A 23,854-nucleotide genomic window follows, 5' to 3' on the forward strand; every position below is an offset into this window, starting at 1 on the left:
CCTGTCAGCGGCGATGTTCCTGGACGTTAAAGGCGCTTATGACAATGTAACACATCGAGCCATCCTGGACGCCTTGGGCGATGTCGGCCTAGGGGGACTTGTGTTTCGATGGATATTCAGCTACTTGACAGGTTATTCTTTGTGCAAACAGAGGATGGTGCACCATCACAACACAACAACTACTGCGGAGTACCACAAGGCGGAGTCTTGAGCCCCACTCTATTTAACCTCGTGCTCATCGACCTGGTTCACACCCTTCCGCAATCCGTCCATGTGTCGATCTATGCAGATGATATATGCATTTGGTCATCAGGAGTGATGCGTCCACAGGTGCGCGCCAGACTGCAAAAAGCGGCCACACTAACATCCAGCTATCTTTGAGAAGTCCTCCCTGAAGTTAGTGCTCTATGGTCGCTTTCACGCGCAAAGCAATGAGACAATACGTTGTTAGAATTAATTGACAGCCTATTGCCTACGAAAAGACGCACCGTTTTCTAGGAGTAATAATAGATCGAGACCTCTCCTGGAGTCCTCACGTCTCTTACCTAAATAGGAAACTAGTGATGATAACAGACATGCTCGGATTCCTTGCAGGAAAGTCATGGGGTGCGTCTGTGAGTGCAATGCTCCAACTCTATAAAGCACATTTCTTGGGTCCCCTACGCTACAGCTTACCTGTTCTAGTTGGGACTGGTAAGACCAACCTCCGTGCCCTCCAATCTCTACAAGCTCAAGCTCTGCGAATTTGTCTTGGCCTTCCCAGGTGTGCATCAACGGCAGCAACAATAGCCATCGCGCATGACCACCCTATCTATACGTATATTCATGTCGACTCCTTAAGGGTGCACATCAGGCACTTCGCCCGACTTCCATCGCATCATCTCGCCTCCCTTCCTGCCGCTCGACCTCATTCAGCGTTTAGCAGAATTATTGCCGCCAACCACGGAAGTTTACCATCAAACTTCACACCTGCAGCACGACCATCTCTACCGCTGTGGTGCCTGCATCCACTCCAGGCCCTTCTTGTTATTCCCAGCATCAAAAAGAAAGCGGAGATGTCATCTTTCGCCCTCAAACGAACTGTCCTTTCATTCTTACATGAAAAACACAACGTACGCACCCACATTTACACGGACGGCTCTGTCTCCTCTAAAAGTTCAGCTGGAGCAGTGGTACTTCCTGCTCAATCTGTCACTATCAAATTCAAGACGTCTCACGTTACATCATCGACGGCTGCAGAACTTGCAGCTATCCGTGCTGCTCTGGCGTTTATAGGTCCCAAATCACCACATTCATGGTCCATCTTTTGTGATTCAAAGGCAGCTCTCCAGTGTCTGCTGTCCCCTTTCAACCACGGACCAAATGTGCAATTAGTCGCAGACATCCAACTACTCCACCATTATGCAATCGACAAGGGACACAACATCATCTACCAGTGGATACTGGGTCACTGCGGAATTTCGGGAAATGACAGTGCGGATGACGCTGCCTGATTGGCGCATGATGGTGCCCAGATTGTACCCATACCGCTGTCAAGAACAGATGCAGCCACAAGTCTTCGCTCCCTCGCACGCGAACTTACACTAACTCTGTGGAACGCCAGTGAATTCATGAACACACGTCTTCACCGATTGGATCCAAGTTTGCAACTCCGTCTTCCACCAGGGTTGCCTCAAGCGGAAGCAACACTTCTTTTGCCGCCTATGGCTCGGCGTGGCATTCACGAACTCCTATTCCTTCCACATTGGAATGGCCGACAGCCCTGCTTGCGACACCTGCGGCTGCGAAGAGACGATCGTGCACCTCCTCTGTGACTGTCCACGTTACAGTGTGCAAAGAAAAGTGCTCGTGACCGTGCTCGAAAAACTGGACAATCGCCCCTTCACAGAAGAGAAAGTTCTAGGACACTGGTCCAGATGGGTTTCGGCGCTCAAAGCCTTAAGGGCTTTACTCAAGTTCTTAAGGACATGTGCATTGTGCGAACGCCTTTGACTATTGTTGCGCGTAACATTGCGTTACTGTGTGCATTTTTCTTGTTTTTTTTTCTCTCTTCCTTCTCCTTTTATTCCCTTTACCCCTTTCCCCAGCACAGGGTAGCCAGCCGGCATTTACACTGGCTAACCTCCCTGTCTTTCCTTCCCTTTTGTCTCTCTCTCTCTCTCTTAACTAAACATGTACGTGGTTCTAGAGTGCATTTCCTTCATTACTAAAGAAGTTATTTTACTATTTCTTTCTTTTTTTTTTCAAGGTACCACTTGTAGCAAACACTTTTGCTCTCCCTATGACTTGGTTATAATAAGGATTTATTGCATATCTATATAAAATGTCATAAATAGTTAAAGGGCCTCTCCCCAGACCCTGCCACGAATTTTGGTTATACTCTAGAAGTCATAATGCACTGTGCACACAGCGTTCTACCACAAGATCTTTTTTTAAAGTCTAGTAGTTGCTGATGTAGAAGCTGACATGTTCAGGGCATGGTGTAAAAAGGTAAACGACCCTCCTCTAAGCAAAAGTTCTCTCTCATTGCCTTGACCAGCACCAACAAGCAACATTCCTGCCTTCTCCCATATTCGGAGCCAAGGGCCCACATGACGTTTATGTCCAGACTCCCACCTCTATTCCTTGAGAGCAAGGGCATGCTTTCATTTGAATTTTTAGGTGTTTTTGTGGTGTACAGTAGCGTAATACTTTGCAGACATGATTTTCACCAAGTGGTCTACGCACCATTCTTGCCTGTTTGCAATTCCCAAACCTGGTGAGGGGCCCTTAAATACCTATGCTCCATTTAAAATGTTTCCTCTTGTACTCGTACTATGCAAGACTCTACTATACAAGAATTATTTGGGCATTTTGGCAAGTCATGTTCTGCATGTACCTGTATGGTTTGAATCCTGCTAAAAGTGAAAAAAATGCACTGGCTCTCTCCTGGCATGATGCTCAACTTTCCAAGGAATTAATAAAAGGTGGGGGAAAAGGGGGAGAGTTTATACTCTCGCTTCCTAATTAAATATTAGACTGTATGTGAAGGGTACCTCTTGCCTGATCATAGTCCAGGTCTTCATAAAGCAACTGCCATTGCTGTGCATGGCACTATATCCTGCTAGGCACCTACTGGTCAGTGCATACCAGCCAGGAAGGTACAGGCAAGTCTCCTGGTTAGGTACTTGCTCAACTGCCATGGAACTGCAATACTAGATCAAATGACTCCCCCTGTAAAAGAAGCCTCGTGCTAAAGACACAACCACAAAATTATAGATGCTTCTCTCTTTATGACATTAACAAAGAGCACACTGTGTGAGAAATATAGTGTGTTTTGTAATGGTCTATTCTTGGTACATGAAGGTTTACAACTTGCCACAAAATGAAACAATAAAAGTAAATTATTCTGAGTTGCCATATTGGCACATTGTGATAGAAATTCGCCAATAGCGCTATGGTTGTTGACAAATGGCAAGTGACATTAATGTTTGAAGACATTCATAAGTACTACTGCTGGATAAGATAGTATTCAGGCTGTACGAACATACAAGAGATGGCCACACCTCAACTGGGTCAGTGGCATCTTAATAGCTAGCAAGCGCAACCTAAGGTGACTGTGCACACTCTGCTGGGTTTTCTTGCCAGTTGCAATTTATTGTAAGAATTGTCTTCTTGCAAATAAATGGATCATTGTGGTTGAGAGTGTGTTCCTGTTTACTCTTTATCAACCTGTCTGTGTAATGCTTTAATAAAAGCACAAAGGGAACATACGTGGATGCTGTTAAAAAATAAGTGCATTGTCATGTATCATCTTGCTAACATTTAGTAAGCACTTAAGTGCAGCAGTTGTAACAAGAACAGTGTTAACATTTTGCAGTATATGGCACAGTTCAAAGACTTTAATATATATCTCGCAGGGGCCCTTGTAATGTCAAGAGTTTGGTGTAAGCAGTTCACACTAAAGATGACACACAGTTTACCAAACTGTTAAACAGTTACTGAAGCAAAGTGTGAGACAGGGCCAGTTGGTATTCCTTGATGATATAACCAACGCGAGAGTTGATACGAAACACAAAAAGAAGCTACAATGATAAGCGCTGTCCTTGTCGCTTCTTTTTGTGTTCTGTGTCAACTCTCGTTCTGGTTATATCATCACTGCAGTTACTGTCACTTTTATAATTGAGATGGGGCTTCAGCTGCTTTAAATGTGCATTTTGTTGTGCACAGTCTTTCTGATATTGTCATGTGTAGATATCAGCCTGTTCTGTTTCTTCGGCACTCGTAGCATTCATCTGGTACAAAAATTTTAAAAAATTTGTCTGCCATGTGAAATAATGATTGCTTTTAAACAGGAGTGAAAGTAAAAATAGCAGAGCAAGATGGCACCATTTCACTAAAAAATTATCAGAGAAGTGCCTGTCCATGTCTGTCCTGGTAATCCCACATCTTCACATTTAAATGCTACTCGTTATGGAATACAGTTAACTGATTTTTCGGACACAGGCAGGGCTGCAAAAATGTCTGAATAATTACGGCTGTAAAAGGGAGACAGATAACATGAGGGACAAGCAGGGAGATCGAGATGATCACAAGGTGCAATTGCAGTAAATGTACCATATCAATGGTAAAATCAGTTTATTTGTTCTTTACAATGCCAGCTCAGTGGAGAATTCTTTGACAGAATTTCACTCTGTGTTGTGCTTCATTTAAATAATATCAACTTGGAATTTCGTGGTGGTCAAGGCTACGGGTGCGTTCTGCATTTGCCCATAGGCTCCGTGCAGTAAAGTTTGCCAGCAGCCAATGCGAAATTTGTTCCAGTGCTGCTGAAACACTGTGCAGTAAACAAGCTTAACACATACTTCAGTGTCAACTTTCCGTATTAGTCAAGAACTTGGAAAGTAAAGCTATTGGCACATATAACAGCCATTATTTCTTTTTTGCAAGTGTGAAAATATAGGTTATTTTATAAATCTTAAATGTCAAGGTTACTGAAACATACATGTTAAAATCTATGCACTCAAAAAAATAATGTTGCTGTTGTTCAGGCTTTACTCAAAAACAAGAGACTACACTGTCTAATTCCAGAAGCTGGCCATTCATATAGATTGCTGCCTTTGTGAGGTTTCAGCTCCAATATGAAATTAGTACTTGTTTAGCTCAGTCATTAACCTAAATTATCTGCTGCAATAAACTTTTACTGCTTTATTCTGCTCATGATATAATGAAAGTTCTGTTTCATGCAGCTCAAGGCTCTTTCCCATGCTTGTAAGGTGCCCATAACAATTGTTCAAGCAACTGGACCTTCTATTGAGATAGGCACAGAATATAATGCTAAGCCTATCTTTCTAAGGTAAGTTACTTGCTGGTACTGCATAACGTCAAACAGCTATACTTCATTTTGGACTGTATTATGAACATGGCTGGGTAAATGAACTCTGTGAAACAGTGGAGTAGTTTTTTGTTCTGGCTCACATTGGGATAATTATAAATGAGAAATTTTGCTTGTTTTATGCTATATGTTCTTATCACTTTTACTTGGAATGCATGCAGCCACAGGAAATGACAGGAAAAAAGAATGTAACAGATGAGTACTGGTGCCCTTCAACCCTTTATGTGTTTCGGCACATGCAGGATGAATGAAGAGGAGGAAGCATGTGTCCACAAAAATCTTATAATAAAATTTTACATGACAGCAGACATTTATGCATCTTATTTGTCTTATGAAATAACTAAGCTAGCTGGTCTTCATTTCATCCCCTTTTGCATTTAAGTAGCATGGTATGCAATATAATACACACTTGTGCAGATAACAAATTCTTAGAGTTATTTATCTGTGCGAGATATTTGTACAGTGAAGCTTGTCCAACAAGCAGCTGCAGTTGCGCCAATAAGTTGCCTAATGCATTTAGAAGGAGAGAGGCAGCTGACTACAGGTTCTCTTAATTTGTGAGTTTTTCTTTTATGGAACGTTAAAGAGAAATATGAAACCCAGCTGTTCCATTATTTATGCAATATCAAGTATTCCATTCTTATTGTGAGCTGATGTTGACAAGGTGCTGATGCCCCCTTCAAGTTTTTAAACCAACTTTTGAAATCTGCTGAGCATTAGTTGAATGAATGCTTATAAATAGGAAAGGATTACTCTGTACAGTGGGCTCTTGCTAATGCGAAACCAATTAAGTTGAATTTACGGGTATGAAGAACAATGTGAGAACATTTGGTTGACTTCCCATAGGCCCATTACAAAAAAAAATATCTTCAAACGAACCGCTAATTCGGCAGAGTTGAACTTCTACAGCCATTACCAATGTCTATTTGCCACTTTGCTCGGGAAGAAGCCCAGATTGGCAGCGCTTGCAAGAGCAGCGCTGCATAGGCAACAAAGAAATCTCATACATGCCTTTCTGGCGGGTTGCATGGTTTGCATGGTCACTTATTCTTATTGGTGCAGTTGTACGAAATACTTCACGTTCCAGTCGGCTGTTCCAGTCAAGTGTCTTTGTGGTTAAGCCAAGTGCCCTTGTTACCCTTCCAAAGTTGTTATAAAGATGCTGTTGCATTTCTTTTGAATTAAAAAAAAAAGCAGTAAACACGACGAGACGAAGATGACGATGGGACAGGCTGAAACTTACAACTAAAGTATATGATAGTATAAAGGCAAATATACCCTCTGCAAATCTTCCTGGCAGATGCACATTAATCTACTTACGATTACATTTCACTGCTAAGAAAACTCATCTCATTATCAGCGAGGCTCAGAGAAGTGTTATTGACGCAGGTGTTCTTCCACCTAATTATGTGGAAAGCCTCCAGAATCACCCATTATGTCTTCATTTTTCTGCAGCCTATAACACTTGTGTTATCAAACACTGGGGCGCATCCGCGCTGTCTTTAGTGACTTGGCAGGTGAGTGCCGTCAGTTGCAAAAAGGGTAGGACAACACTTGGATCAGCGACACTTCTCTGAGCCTCACTGATAAAGAGAGGAGTTCCCTTAGCGGCACAGTGTGATTGTAAGTAGAAGATTAAGTGGCGTTTTTTTTTTTTACAATGGTTATTTGCACATGTGCCAGAAGGCTTGCTGGAGGACTTGCCTTTTTACTATCATAAATTTTAGTTGCAATTTTCAACCTGTCTCATCGTCTTCATCTAGTTGTGTTTAACACTGTATTTTAAAGCAAAGCTTTCTTTGCCTCTTCCTTCGACTTTTCCGCAGCTGCTGTCGCTGTCGCAGCGTGCATACAGTCAACGACCGATTTTCCGGAAGCCCAATTTTTTGGACATTCCCGATAATTTGGTCGCATTCGCGGCACAGCCACGTACCCCATAGAGTCAATGTATGATAACATCTGAAATTTCGGACGCAAAAAAACCTTTGCCGTCCGATTTTCCGGACATGCCATGGCCGCAGGTCCGAATACGGCATTAGAGAGTTTGCGCTTGCGTCCCCCTAACCTAAACCCCTTATTAATCGAAGCCACCACCGCCGTCATCTTTATTAGAGAGTTAGGGGACGGAAGCGGCTTGCGTCCCCTAATCTAAAACTCCTCATTACCTCTCCGCCTCAAACCGGCGCTCTCGCACGCAGATCCGCAGGCAGCCGTAGCCACCACCGCGGCAACGCTAGGCCTATAGTTACTTCGAAGTTTTTTACCAAGCTTCTTGCTGTTCGGCGCTGTGTTTTTCAATTAAACAATTCGCCGCTGTTAGCAATGCCGCCGACTCCTCTTCATAATCCTCGCCAATTGCTTTGAAGTTGGGAAAGCACGGCGCGTGCGTAATGCCGGTTCCAGACGGTCAGCTTCGCCTCGACATAGCACTGTTACGCAGCGAGGCTTACCAAGAGTGAGAAGGGGCAATTTTCACGGGACACGGTATGTATTCCTTAATTATACACGCGCGCACCTGCCGTCTCCTATCGCAGTACGAGCACAGATACGGCTAATAAGTGTACTGACAGGCCTTCAGAGCTATTTCAGGCATGCCTGTGGCAATTTGAGCCCTTGGGGGCAGTAAAAAATATGCATTCATTTTTTCGGACTGCCCGATTTTCAGACGTTTTCGCGACCCCTAACGAGTCTGAAAATCAGACGTTGACTGTATACTTAATAGGAGTGTGGCAGAGATGAAAGGCGACGCGAGAAACTCGTTTCACTTTTCCATCACGTCGCTACAATGCCCTCTGTAGGTCCCTGGGCGTCGCAACAATACCTTCTAGACTGTTGTAATTATCCGTGACCCCCGCAAGAGCATGCAGAAACTGCAGCTCTTACATTCGCACTAACGCACAATAGTCTGGAGTGTAGGTAGATAGAATGTTAGAGAGGAGGCAGAGAATTGGTAGAACCGTCTGAATAACAGCCTTGCCATGCTTCGCTTGCGTACATGAGGGGAGGGCGGGAGAGGGAGAAGGCAAGGAAATGTGTGGCACGACAGTGGGTACAGACAAACGTCGCTCGAGGTCGCGGGTTCAATCCTGATCACAGCAGCCACATATTGATGGGGGTGAAATGCGTTAACGTGTTTACTCAAATGTAGGTGCCTGTTAAAAAAATCCTAGGTGTTTGAAATCAGACTGTGTGCTTTGGAGCCCCATAATTTAATTAAGGTTTAACACTTCTGTCAAGATGCACTGCAGCATGCAAGGCAATGAATGCAGTGATAGCCCTCCCGCAGGCTACGAACAAGGGTGCACAATGCCTCAGGCAAACATGTCTCGCTGTGTGTTATGTGCACTACGTAACAGCAAGTAATGCTTAACATCAACTCACCACCCTAGTATATCACTAAACATTGATGAACTTAAAATGTTCGCCGTAAACATCGCTATCAATTATCATGAATCAACGCGAACAGCACAGAAAGCTTCGCTTACATTGATTCCCACAGTGCATGGGACCTGCATAGTTTCTCTTTTTGGTGACATGTACCAACTGCCCCAGCTCACCACTTTGTTGACTTTGTTCGGATTAATATGAATATCATGTACAATTTTTACAAGGATAAAGCAGAGGTCCAGTTTAGTTTCCACTAGATTCGTTGTACTCTCTTGTAAACTCTTCTAAATAAAATTTCACACACAGCTTTATCTTTTATGCTTAAGATGGCCAAGTGACTGTGTTGACTGAGTTTGTGTGTTTCAGTGCCACGGTTGAGTAGGGCACACATAGAATGGTGACCTTTCTGCTGCAGGCATTTTATGGAGATGAATAGATTCAGGAGATAGTGGAGGAGACAAGCAAATATGCGCACCAGAAAATTTTGCGTCCATCTATGGTAAACGAAAAACATTTTACTGGGTGCTTAATAGTTTTGATCTATTTTTTTCTAATTGTGGTATTGAAATGTGCAAATACAGTTCCAATCACAGTGGCATCAAAGTGGGTCAAAGCAACTGCAAAGGGTTAAGACTACATAAAGCAATGCTTTGTATGATGTATATCTGTAAATATCTTGTACATCTGGCTTTTGGTATAAAGGCCATTTCATTTTTTTTTTTTATATTTTCGTGCACCAGGTATAGTGCAATTAGTTTTGTGCATCACTTCTGTTGAGACAAACTTCTAATAAGACAGATTTTCATGGTCTCTCTGACTTCATGGTTGTTGAAGATATGCACTCTAGCTGTTCTAGAAATAATGCCGTTTTACAGCCTTTTCGAAATGTACTTGCCATGAACGTTTAAAGGCTGTTTAAAGGCGTCTTAATGAGAGTCTGCTATTTTAGAAAAATAGTCCTGCAAAATTAGTAAATTTTTCCTGCACAAGAATATCTGAAAGACTAAAAAATACAATGAAATATGACATCACATCTGGCACCACGGTTGGAATGTAAAATTCAAAATGGCGTTTGGCTTCCATTCTCTCCGGAAATGATAAACTTTTTTGTGCTAAAGAAATGCAAATAGTGTTTTGAAATAATACTTCAGAAATCCGTATGGATGTAATGCCTCTCTTTAGTGTGCCTTTAAAATGTGCACTGTAGTGTTGTAAAAAAAAAAGCACTGGCCGTGTACATGCTACTAATTTTAATTTTGCTGCAGTTACCACAGGTGCTTGTACGAAATGGGAGAGCATTACAACTCACTTGTCCCTAAAAGAAATCAAGTGGATGAAGGCGACTGCGCAAGTCTACAGGTCTAGAAAGATGGAATATTCTCACTAAAAGTAATGTGGAATAAAGGTGTCAAAAACTATCATCATGAAAAATGGCTATTCATTCAAACTTCATGCATATTCATAAATACTTGCTCATTATTTTAACTTGAACATTTTCAAGCCTATACATATGCTCTGTACCCCTTTAAATGCACAGAGGACATTAATATTGACTCAAGAATTGCTGTGGTGTTAAAGTGCACCTAATCTTGTATTGAATTAAACAAGTTATATTTCTGAGTATTTCTTAACTGTGTCGAGTTGCAACCTATGCTAAACTCCTTAGTATAGGCATGAAATGTACTCCTAAAGCTGCATAGGTAGCATTGCAAGCTGTTGCATGCGTTGCTCTAATGGACAAGATCACCTGAAGGTACTGAAATGAAACTTCCACTTTCTGTAGAGATTGAAAAATTTGATCCATTCATATGTGGAGCTTGTTTCAAGATATTTTCTGGCATAAACCTAGACTTGGAACTTTTCAGTTTTAACTAGAGAATGCTGAACAAAACAGTAAAAAATTGCTCTAATCCTTGAGTAACAAAAAAATATTTGACACTTTTGCCCTTGAAATTTCATTCCAGAGGATGCCAGCTGCAGTGCTTCTGAAGTCCAAGATAAATGAGCTGTTTTTATTCACTTCTTCTGAGAGAGGCTGTGCTAAGGTGCCTTAGTTTAGAGAAGTTATAAAACTTATAACGTACCTGAAAATTGCTGCATCCAGGATGGTTGCCTCAGCAATGCTTCGTTTTCATGCTAGGAAGAGTGACTTATAGAACACATTATTTCTGAGCACAGCACGACTCACTGGTAAAACTTTAACCAGTGTAATGCAGTTTCCAAGACAGTCTTCTCGTCTGCATAGAGCTAGTGGAAAAAAGTTACTGACAAGGCACCATTATCTGGTTTTCTTTCTTTCTGAGCGTGCCAAGATGCTTGTGTGTAAAGATATTGCGCCTTCTTCCTGTGGATATCTAAGGCTCGCAAGTACCATGTTTGTGCCACTGCTTGCACCAGAGGTTTTTTGGCATTGAAAATTTATTGAAATTTATTCCAAGATCAGGCGTGACAGCAAAGAAATCAAGACCAAACACCTTATATTGACTTTTGGCTCAAGTGTTCTGCCCGAGTTTGTAGAGGCCGGGTACATCAAGCTCCGTATTAGGCCATATGTGCCAAATCCCCTTAGATGTTTCAAATGCCAACGCTTCGGCCACAGTCTGCAGAGCTGCCGAGGCCGTCAAACCTGTGCGAAGTGCAGTGCCCACAAACATACTTCTGAAGCTTGCGAGAACACTCTCCATTGTGTAAACTGTGAAGGTGAGCACGCCGCATACTCGCGGTCATGCCCGTCCTGGAAAAAAGAGAAAGACATAGTCACAATCAAAGTTAAGGAAAACATATCGTTCAAAGAGGCATGCAGGCGGGTAGCATACCTGCCAAAGAAAAGCTTTGCCGAAGTGGCGCGTCAGGGGGCAGCGTCACAACGGCCTCCGGCGGCTGTCCGACCCACAGGCAGTGAGTCGGCAGTTACGCCATCTGCCCCCACGTTGGTTGCAGCTAGTACTGCTCCGCCTACTCAGCAAACGGGGCCATCGACCCCGAAGGTGGGAGCAGCCGAGGCTGCCTCAACCTCCCAGGTCCCTTCCAGCGCTGACGCAACGGCCGGCGCAGCCAAATCCCCCAAGGAGCCCCATCGACCTCCGGGCTGGTGGGCGCAGGGGTCTTGCCCTCCAAGGCGGGACCCTCCCTGGTAACTTCTTGCTCGCAAGAGCACGTGTCCGGCGCCTCACAAGAGGCAATAGACACTACACCTATCCCCACGGCACGCCAAGCACCTAAGCAGCGGCGAGGCTCCCTCGGAACGCTCCAGAAAGGGCAAAACCCCGATTACAGGGCCTCGAAAGAGCTCTGTAATCTAATCTCTGAAATCTCTAATTAAAACTTCTGTTCCTGTACACACAGCACCTATTGACTTCCAATATGGATACACAAATAATTCAATGGAACGTCAGAGGTCTTAGAAACCTTGATGGTGTGCAGGAACTCATCCAAAAACACAATCCAAAAGTGCTGTGTTTACAGGAAACACACTTAAAATCCAAACACACACTTTCTCCGACAGTATATAACTTTTCGCAAAGATCGCGACGATGCTGTCGCATCTTCGGGCGGTGTCGCCATTGTTATCCATAAGAGCATTGCGTGTCAACTTTTACAGCTACAAACGCCTCTCGAAGCAGTGGCGGTTCGAGCTGTTCTCCTAAACAAACTCATCACCATTAGCTCTCTTTACATACCCCCACATTACAAATTAACGAAACATGAATTTCAATCCTGTATAGATCAATTACCAGAACCTTATGCTGTTCTTGGCGATTTCAATGCGCACAGCTCCCTGTGGGGTGACTCTCGTATAGATGCGCGAGGTTGTCTTCTTGAGCAGTTCCTTTTTTCTTCTGGTGCGTGTCTTCTGAATAAGAAGGAACCCACATATTACTGTCTTGCAAACAGAACTTTTTCCTCAATTGATCTCAGCATAGTCTCCCTGTCTATACTGCCTGAACTCGAATGGGAAGTTATAAACAATCCTTACGGGAGTGATCACTTCCCCATACTGCTGAGAACATATAAAGAAAACGAATATCTACCTCAGGCTCATAGGTGGAAGATCGATACAGCCGACTGGGAGAAATCCCGAACTCTCACTAGTATCTCGCGGAATGACATGTCTTCTTTAGAAATTGATGCTGCTGTGGAGTATTTTACAGCGTTGGTTATAGATGCCGCATCAAAATGCATATCCGAAGTAAGTGGTTTGGCATGCAAACGACGTGTACTGTGGTGGAACAACAAATGTACGATCGCCCGTAGGAAACAGAACAAAGCGTGGGGATCGTTACGCGCCTCTCCCACTGCAGAGAATCTTATTAACTTCAAAAAAAGCAAAGTCTCAAGCCAGGAGAATGCACCGACAGGCCAGAAGAGAGAGTTGGCAGAAGTTTTTATCGGGTATCGACTCTTATACAGAGGAGGCGAAAGTCTGGAACAGGGTTAACAGGATAAAAGGACGACAAGCTTATTCACTCCCCCTGGTAAACACACAAGGCGATACCCTGCTTGAACAAGCAGACTCACTTGGGGAGCACTTTCAGAGCGTGTCAAGTTCCACCAATTATTCAAAACCCTTTCTCAAATATAAACAAATAGAAGAATGCAAGCCACTCATAAGAAAGTGTCGGCAGAATGAACCGTTCAACCGCCTCTTTAGTACTGCAGAGTTGAGAGCTGCCTTGAGCGCATGCAAGAGTTCTGCACCGGGATCTGATAGAATCATGTATGAAATGCTGAAAAACTTACACAATGACACGCAAGTTACACTACTCACACTTTTCAACACCATCTGGGATGTAGGGTACTTTCCAACCGCATGGAAGGAAGCCATTGTGGTCCCTGTTTTGAAACAAGGCAAAGACCCTTCCTCAGTGGCAAGTTACCGCCCGATAGCCCTCACAAGTTGCATTTGTAAGGTGTTTGAAAAAATGATAAATCGGCGACTCATTCATTTCCTTGAACAGAGCAAAATACTTGATCCTTATCAGTGCGGCTTCCGAGAAGGGCGCTGCACAACCGACCATCTTGTACGTATTGAAGGACATATTCGTGACGCGTTTGTACACAAACAGTTTTTCTTATCGATATTCCTCGATACGGAGAAGGCGTACGATACGACCTGGCGCTACGGAATCTTGAGAGATTTGTCAGAAATGGGCATTCATGGTAATATGCTAAACGTAATAAAAAGCTACTTGTCCAATCGTACCTTCCGGGTGAAAGTAGGCAATGTGCTGTCACGTCCTTTTATACAAGAAACCGGTGTACCCCAGGGTGGCGTGCTCAGTTGCACACTCTTTATTGTTAAGATGACAACACTTCGTGCTTCCTTACCACCGGCCATTTTATATTCCGTCTATGTGGACGACATTCAGATAGGTTTCAAATCCTGTAACCTCGCAGTGTGCGAGAGACAGGTACAGCATGGTTTGAACAAGGTGTCAGGGTGGGCAGAGAAAAATGGATTCAAAATCAACCCTCATAAGAGTTCTTGTGTTTTGTTTACAAGGAAGAGAGGCCTGGTTCCGGATCCCTGCTTAGAAATGTGTGGACAGCAGATACCTGTAAACAAAGAGCACAAATTTCTAGGTGTTATACTCGACAATAGACTCACTTTCGTCCCACACATTAAACATCTTAAAGAAAAGTGTCTGATAACAATGAACCTAATGAAACTTCTATCCCAGACTACGTGGGGTAGTGACAGGAAGTGCCTAATGAATCTCTATAAGAGCCTAATCCGGTCACGATTAGATTATGGTGCCGTGGTATATAACTCTGCCGCTCCGAGCGCGCTAAAGATGCTAGACCCTGTTCACCATCTAGGTATCCGCTTAGCCATGGGCGCTTTCAGAACAAGCCCGATTGAAAGCTTATATGCCGAATTGAATGAATGGTCTCTCCACCTAGAGATCATACATCAGCTTTACATATTTCCTTAAAGTGCGCTCTAATGCTGAACATCCATGTTTTGATACCGTTACTGATATGACGTGCGCTACACTTTTCAGCAATCGTCCCTCCATAAGACAGCCTTTCTCGCTGCGTGTGAAGGAGCTTAGTGATGAAATGCATGTCCCACTCCTCGAGCATCGTTTAATGCACCTAACCAAGCTCTTACCTCCTTGGTAGTGGCAGGTGATACAATGTGACATATCCTTTATAAAAGTTACAAAGCATGCTCCTGAGGCCGAAATCGGAATGCATTTCCTAGAACTTGAGTACAAACACTCCTGCGCAGAGTTCTACACAGACGCTTCGAAGTCAAATGCGGGGTATCCTATGCAGCCGTCGGCCCATCCTTTTCGGAATCCGATGTACTGCATCCAGAAACAAGCATCTTTATGGCCGAGGCCTACGCATTACTCTCTGCTGTGAAGCATATAAGAAAATCAAAACTTCCAAAAGCAGCGATCTATACAGACTCTCTAAGCGTCGTGAAGGCCTTAATGTCACTCTACAAACATAAAAATCCCGTATTCAATGAACTGTATTCGGTATTGTGTAAAGCGTACTCATCTAACCAGAATATCATAATATGCTGGGTCCCTGGCCATAGGGGAATCGAAGGTAACGTTCTCGCGGACGAGATGGCCACGTCAATCACATCGCAAGCTGTTAACCCTACCGCTGATGTGCCTGTCACAGATCTGAGGCCTTTCTTACGAAATAAACTGCGAAACCACTGGCAGTGCACGTGGGACGCACAAACAAATAACAAACTGCACGTTATAAAGCCACAGCTAGGTTTTTGGCCCCTCCAACAAGATCTTGGCGAACAGATGTCGTATTTTGTCGCCTCAGAATAGGACGCACATTTGGCACGCATAATTATCTGCTTACTGGAAGTGAACCTCCAACCTGTGGTAGATGCGGCGAGAGGTTGACCGTCCTCCATGTGCTCCTGGAGTGTCAGGAAGCCGAAACGGAGAGAAAGAAACGTTTTCCGCTGGCATACCATTATTACATCCCTCTACACCCGGATATGTTTCTTGGTAAGGAACCACTTTTTAACACCAAGGCAATCCTCAACTTTTTAAATGATGTTGTCCTACATGTAATAAGCCCATTAAACTCGTAGCGCATCCTCTTTCCAGAGGATGCCGCTGTGATAGATTTTTTATATAGCACATGCCTCTAGGCCCTTGTGTCTCAAGGGCTCTAACGAGGCCTTGGTGCTCTAGTGAATTTTAGAATCTTATACATTTTTATGTAATATTATTATTTCGTAATGCACCTTAATGCTCATTGTACACGTCTTTTCTCATTGCCATATTCTTATTACACATAGACTCCATGCACATTAGAGCGACCATTTTTTAAGGCCCCTTTACAGCCACATCCCATCAACTTCATAGAAGTCATAACTCCACTGCAAACTAATCAACACTGGCTTGGCGCTCTTTGGCCATACCTGGCCCTTGCGTCAATAAACACCATACATTCATTGTTTTCTGTGGAGTAGTTAACGATGGGTATTGACACCCAAGTTCAGAAAGAAGTATAAGCTTAGATTGAACACTTAAGAAAAGATTCCTTATTTAGATTAGGCAAACTTAGCAGTGATGGGGAAACATTAATTCTCAAATTTCACATTGGGTTAGTTTTCGCATACAGGTGCACAACTACTTTAAAATAAAAACCACTGCAGTGACCAGAGTGAAAATTTTGAGTCCAAATCTAAATGAGTAAATGTTTTGTTGATATATTATACATCCCAAACCTGCAACTGTGTGCTATTATGAGTACTGTAGTGGAGAGGCTCTGGATTCATTTCAACCACCTGTTCTTTTTCACTGTGCACCTAACACTAACAAGTGCTCTTGCATCCTTATCCCATTGGAATGTGGCTAGCGAGGCTGGTGATCAAACCTGTAACTCCATGCTCAATGGCAAATGATAAAATATATGTACTGTCTTGCTTATTATTACTGTTGCCGACAAAGAAGCCCCTAAAAGCCCCCTTTGTTAAAGTGTAATGCATAATCAACACCACGGTTTCATATAAGGCCATTTTATACATAATCACTTTGTAACTGCTAGTTTCGACAAACTTGAAAGAAAGAAGTTTCCTATTATGCAATTTTAACAACTGCTCTCGCTGACTATGGATAAGGTAGTGCTTCAATACTTCCAAATTTGAGATTGAGCATTTTGTTAATTTAAAGGTGTAAAAAACACTTTCACTCTAACCTTTTCCTTTTCAGTTGAAGAAAATTTGTCAACAGAACAGTTCAGACAAGAACTTCCTTTAGAAAGAAGGCTTCTCCTGTTGATGCATTCAATAAAATTATTCACAAATTTTATTGTGCCTGGCCAAGTAAAATTGTTTGACTGAATATGGCCAGAACATTTCTCTGTTTTACGTCGGTAACCACCTGCATGTTATTTTTATTTATAATACTACAAAAATGGCAGAAATTGTGCTTCAGGTATTATTTCAATGGATGGTACCTTCAACAGTGGTATTAAAGCAGATGTGGTCAGTGATGCAAGTTGTATGGCCGCAAAGGTCATTCCAGGCGCAAGCATTGCATGTGAAAATAGACCTCTGAATTACTGTGATGTGTTCCATGTGGTGGTACTAGTGTTAAGGTGGCTTGCACAGGAAGTATGATGTGGATGATCGGGGCACTGCCATGTGGTAAGAAATGAAGCTGTGATAAAGACGCTCTGGAGATTGTATGCTAGGAAGTAAATGATAGTGCTCTAGTGACAATGATGAGTAGTTGGCAGAAATCTTGTGGCAGTTTTGTAATAAAGAATTTAGAAGGGCACAAAAGTAAGACACGGAAAGACAGGCGACAGTATGGGCGCTTGGCTATCTGCTGTCAAAAAAATGCCTGTGCTATTGTCTGATTTGTCCTTGTATTTTTTTAGCTCTTTTAAATTCTTAAGTATAATAAGCCAACTCACCCAACATATCTGGCTAGGTTCTGAACTGATTCTAGTGTTTCGTATAGGTTCGACTGGTAGGAGACAGATGGCACTAAAGTTTGGGCTGAACAAGGATGTCATAGGCAAATAGTTTTATGGAGGAATGTGCAAAGTTTCATGGGAGTAAATGTCAAAAATTAGCATGTAAGAAGCCAATGTAAGAAATGTTAGCAAAATTTCTGTCAATATAAAGACCAACCGAGATCATGAGCATTGTAATGATGAGGATATTCGAAAGAATTGGGAAGAGCTATCTGCACTTGTTAGTGATTTAAAGAGGGGAAAAAGTTATGACGACAATGGAAGTTAACTAGTGAGGTCGTGTTAACATTCAGTTATTTTTTGAGGCATTGACCTAATTAGTTTATAGGGTGGCAGATACTGCAATGTTTGGTGAACAAATTTAGGTTAGGTGAGAGATCAAGAAGAAACTCATTAATTTGTAAATAAAGTCCAAAGTTTAAGGATGTGCAAATATTTGAAACTTTTGAATAACTAGCCAACCATTGTCCATTCGATTTCGTCCTTGAATAGTAACTATTCGAAAATCCAAATATTTTTTAATAGTTTTCGAATACTTCACGTCATCATCCTTGCATGATAAAACATGAAATTGAAGCAAAAATGCGATAATTATAACCAATCCAGTGTAGACATTGCGTGCGAGAGCACGTTGCATCGCTCATCGAGCCATATTTTTCCATCTAAACAATCAATCGCAATAAAATGAAGCTTAGACATGGTATTAGGCAATGGGTACCCTTTGGTACTATATATAAATGCAGCACCTATGTCCTCTGAATGAGTACGTTTCATTGCAACATGCTTAATATAATAGTGGCATCATCTGCCGCAACCATTCACAATAGAAAATGAGTGCTTCTCTCTCTCTCTCTCTCTCTCTCTCTCTCTCTCTCTCTCTCTCTCTCTCTCTCTCTCTCTCTCTCTCTCTCTCTCTCTCTCTCTCTCTCTCTTTTTTTTTTTTTTTGCTGTGCCATCATTACAGACGACATGCATTTCTGCTTTGGTTTCTAAAATATGTAGAGATATTAATTGGCCAACAAGGCTGGCTTTATAAACTTTATATGATAATGCATGACTGCATATGCTTCGAGGTGCCCCAAAATTGCGAACAAACTGCATAGTTGTTCCTAATGCTCTTTTGAAGCGTCTAATACAGCAAACCTTGCACAGTGCAATGACAAACCTGTTGAGAATACCAGAATGTGAAAGTTGATAGTAATGGTAAAATGGTTGGACATTATTTGCAAGCTATTAGAAAAATATTAAATATTCGATTTGCTTGGAGCACTATTTGGTTTGATCTCAAAAATTACTATTTGTCTGCTTCTTCCAAAGATTCTCCCTTGTGTGTGTGTGGGGGGGGGGGGGGGGGCATGAAGCAAAACACAGAGGAAAAGGGTAGAATATATGTTAATGCAAACTGCTGATGGCCAAAACAAACGACATCAATAGAAAAGCTGCAATTGTGGATAGAGAGTATGTCCTGGAGAAACAAAGCGAACCTTTATGGATGCCATGGCTGGAGTTTACAATGGACATTTTGCTATGTTAGAATTGATTGTGTGTTTCATGTCCCTTGAGTAGACACTTGTGCTAGAGACTGGGCGATAATTTTTTTTGACAAGTTTTGGGGCATTTCTCGGAAAATAGTACGGTCTTATCAGTCTGCTACTTGAGTAGTACAGATCCATTTGAAAAATTTTTGGTGGGAACAGTAGTGTCCGGCCCTTAAGTTCCTTTGCACTAATGCCATCATTAATCATTCTCTAACATCTATTAATCATCTTAACTTTTATCATGGGTAAATTAAATGGTTGGAATTTCGAAATGCTATCACTTTGTTTGTTTATCTCTTTACCCACAGTGCAGAGTAGCATTACAGTGGGGGGAAGACATGATTGGTAAACAGAAGCAGGTCAAAAGCAATCAAAACAATTGTGACGAACAGCAAACAGTCGCAAAATGCAAACACATCATCACAGTGATGATACAAATAGCTCATTAGACATAATAGATATAGCTTCTTTTGGCTGTCGGTCCCTTTCTCTTAGAGGTCTAGGGAAAAAATACATGTTACTGAATGTATTGCTCAGGACAGTGGTGACTTTTGGAGCCAATGTCCAACAGATGTTGCATAGTGAAGGGTCCTCTCAGTGATAAGGATTTATGGCTTTGCAGAAGTTCTTAGGATTGCTCCATAGCATAGAAAGTAAGCTGAAAGAAAAAAATGCACTTTATTTGAGCTGTTGTTTAATGACAGCATGATGGTTGTTCCATGCTTGTAAAGCACCTGAAAGTTTGAATGAGCAAAACGGTAGTTTTTTTTGTAGGATGTTTCGAGGAAGAATGAGACCACAGAAAACGAACATATTTAGTTATTGAAAAACTAAATCATGGGGAATGGACGCATTTGGTTACTACAATACTAACTGTAGCATTTTTAATTTGGGAAGGAGCCAGTTTGACTCAGCAGGCCGCAAATGAGAGTGGAAATTGTCGAACTTGACCAATTATTCATGCTATTATGGATGCCTCCATCATAAAGTGTGATGTAACTTTATAATAAATTCTGCTTTCTAGTATGTTGCAGGGAAAACACTATGAATGATTAGATGACCACTGAAAGCCTGGCTGATAGTGCACAGTTGCAAACTGGTTCACTTGCTACTGCATGCAAAGTGACCTGGAACAACTCTATGAATGTGCTATCAGAGCTAGGGAGATAAAAACACCTAATACTATTGGAAATGTTGCTTTGGCACATATTGACAGCATTTTCAAGCGCCAATGGGGTCGGCATTTGGTTCCTGTAAAGATGTCAGCCATGTGAACCACCATTTCTGTTATTACAAAAACAGCATACCATGAATGCCTCCACAATAAAATGACCCGTATAACGAAGAAATGATTCTGTGCCAGTTCTATCATGAGCTGTGCAATGCGTGACCTTTACAACCAAATGACCTGCCACAATAAAATGACCCGTATAACGAAGAAATGATTCTGTGCCAGTTCTATCATGAGCTGTGCAATGCGTGACCTTTACAACCAAATGACCTGTATAACGAATGATTTTGGAGGCATCAAGCACTTCATTATAAAGGCATTCAACTGTAATTCGTAAGGAAAGGCAGGATTTCTGGGCTGCTGAGTAACTAAGTAAGCTACATTTTGGCTGGTGAGATTATAGTGGAAGAAAAAGAGGCAACTCATGAGAGAATCTTGTTTAGGTGCAATATGTATGTCAGTATACAAGAAAGAAAGTAAAGGAGATGCATCTGATGGTAGGCAACCATTATACTAATTACTAGGTTTTGCATTCTACAACTCTCATGGTGGTGTGATCAAATTACAGTTTTTATTTCAAATAAGAGCATGTGAAAATGCTGTTTAAGTTGTGCTTTATGGCATTATCAAATTCTAAAAGATGCTTGTGAGCATATCCCATGCCTTGCTGCAGGATTCATTCATTTTTAAATGACCCCTCAGCAGGTCCCATTGGAAATTTTTATTATACAAAGCGTCCTATCAAAAAAACTTTCAAATTGTTTCATCATTAGAGGAGATGGGAGGAATGGAAATGTCTTATTGCTTTGTTGACAGGAGGCGAGCTTCAATGTCGACATAGACACTCTTTCTTTTTTGCCTCGACTAGCATTTGCAAGCGATATTCCTGCTCTGCCTTCTCCCACACTTGAGCCAAGGAACCACATTGCATTCATGTCACGAGGCTCGCCTTCCATTTTTTTTTCTCCTCTGTTCTCGTAGCGTGGCACACTTTCACTGGTGGTTTTGCACATTCTGCATTGGATGACTTATCAAAGTCACATGCTACAGGCAATGTATCTTACATTCAGGCATTTACGCGTGTGACATTGATTCTCCAGCAGGAAGCGGCTGCCATGAGAGGAAGGATGTACAGGCTTTTAATTGTAATTTGAGAGTTTTTCGCATTGTGTAGCAGTTTGATACTGTGCAGAAATGATCTTCAGCACATGATCTATGCATCGTGCTTATCTGTCTGCGATGTCCCAGCTTGGCGAGGGGCCTTTTAAGGCCAAAGAACACAAGACTGCACCAAAGATATCTGTTTTCAGTGCCTATTAAAAAAAGCATACAATAATGAAGTTTAGGATACGTATTCTATAGAAATAGATTGCATGTTTTCTACCTGTAGCTTGACTTTCGTAAAAGAAGCGCAGCCAGTCTATTTTGGCTAGTGTAGCTTTAAGGGTATCTCAGTTGATCGGACTTTTGTAGTACAAGTACAGTAAACCCTTCTTATAATGAAGTGAACACAACGGTAAAAGGGTTCAATAAAAGCAGCTGTGCTGTAAAAGCTGTGACAGTAGTGTCCCAGCTATTTGGAAACTTCGTAGAAATAAACAAAAAGGCTGGTTGACTTCTTTGGTGATCCAACTTTGTGTTAGTGTGCGTGCACACACACACATACAAATACAAGCACAAAAAACTCGGTGCCCTTCCACTCTGTGAAGAAGGACGACCAGCGAAGCTGTTTATGTGGGCCCCTTAATGGCGAACTGCACCTCTGCTACGGGTCAGCCTGGTATTGCACTATCTTCGAGATCGGCCCATGTATGGGGAGTGTTTAACGTCTGCTTCACTTCCGCCGCGGGGCGGCCCACTATTGTACTATCTTCGGGATCAGCCCACATGTGGGTAGTGCTTTATACCTGTGTCACCTCCACCGTGGGTCGGCCTGGCATTGTTCTATCTTTGGGACTTCTTTCTAAACGTAGACACGATAGCGGAGAAAGTAGCTTATAACAGCTTCGCTGTAAAAAGGGAGAGGGTCGTTTTAATCTGCCACAAATTTCTGCCACGTATGTGCAACTTATTTTCCAATTTCTACAAGCACTGTGTTAAGCTATAGTTTCCACTGCTGCATTTAATTGTTGAAAATCTGATGCAGGCACTCCTGTACCTGTACCATTTTCGGTACTTCCCGAGGTATCTCCTCTCTTCAAGAGCCTTGTACACTTGTTTGAGGATTTCAATGAAGCCATCACATGCACTAGCAACCATAAATGTGGAACTCCTTGCAGATTTTTCAAGAGGGATCACATGACATAGTGTGCACACTCGGTATATTAGTGTGATGTGCTCATGCTAAACCAGAGAAGCCAAAGGTTTGAAGAGGTTCACTGTGCTGGCATGACGATGCTGGCAGGGCCCACTAAAAATGGTTGTGTTTTCCTAGTTTGCAACCTCCAATGCTTTAGCATAGCTTCCGAAATCGTAGGTGCAGCACACACTCTAGGGAAATTTTGGAGGCTACAAGATACTGTATACATGGCAGGCACCATGTGCCTTCTCCAGCCAAAACCATGACACAAAGTTCTAGTGCAGTGGGCGCTAGGGTGGCTATAGTCAGTCGGAATGCTGGTTCTCTGTGTTGTGCCATTGGAACAGGAATGGGAAATGCTTTGGGAGTGGCATGCAAGCACATTCCTCTCTGCACTGGCAGCTGATGAGGAGGAACACCCAGGAACCTGCCCAGGGCTGTACACAGGAATTTTTTTCGGGAAGGGAAGGGGGGGAGGTAGGACCACTGCCATTTTGAAAGACTTATACTGGCTTATTTTAGTGTGTGAATCAAGCAAATCACTTACATATAATAATTAGAGAGTACATTTAAATAGGTTCTACCTAAATAAGCGAAGACAACCGGTGTGCGAGACTTAATTTCTGTTGAAAGCTAAACCCCATGAGAGCGATTTTGTGCACAACGGCTACAAGCGACGGCTTCGAGCGATGTATCAGGCCATCGCTTGAACAGATCACACGGTCTTGTCGCTCAAACGCTCGGTTCTGGAAATCTAGAATTCGTCGCCAGTCGCCCGGAAGTGCTATGAGCGACTAGCCAATAGCTTGAAGCCAGAACTGGATGTACATCACTCAAATACTGTTCAGTGTCACAGGGAACGAGCAAACGATTGAATTTTTATACATGCAAGGGTAAGAACCTGCTGCAAGACCCTCAGAAATATTTTATGCTGCTTTTTATAGTAAAATACATTAACTTAAATTACTAAACATGCGTCGCGCTGGTTTCGGCGTGTATATTGCTGCCCTCATACCGGCAACACCAGGGAGACGTCGCTCAAAATCATCGCT

The 23,854-nt window shown here is 42.5% G+C and overlaps 1 protein-coding gene across 3 annotated transcripts in view; it reads left to right on the plus strand.

Annotated features, from left to right (window-relative positions):
- The window catches only part of LOC142557354 (deubiquitinase OTUD6B-like), a 50,899-nt gene extending 39,787 nt beyond the window's left edge, over positions 1-11,112 (plus strand). The window contains exons 9-10 of one of the 3 annotated variants that reach the window (XM_075669147.1): positions 5,229-5,335; positions 10,726-11,112. In XM_075669147.1, coding sequence (XP_075525262.1) covers positions 5,229-5,335; positions 10,726-10,750 — 132 coding nt within the window. In that variant the 3' untranslated portion in view covers positions 10,751-11,112. Of the gene's footprint in view, positions 1-5,228; positions 5,336-5,535; positions 5,683-10,026; positions 10,183-10,725 lie in introns of those variants that run through there. The other 2 variants (XM_075669156.1, XM_075669138.1) reach the window with 2 other exon arrangements.
- Positions 11,113-23,854: the final 12,742 nt, after the last annotated feature.

The sequence above is a fragment of the Dermacentor variabilis genome, chromosome 1 (genome assembly GCF_050947875.1).
Source record: "Dermacentor variabilis isolate Ectoservices chromosome 1, ASM5094787v1, whole genome shotgun sequence".
In the NCBI taxonomy this organism is placed as follows: Eukaryota; Metazoa; Arthropoda; class Arachnida; order Ixodida; family Ixodidae; genus Dermacentor; species Dermacentor variabilis.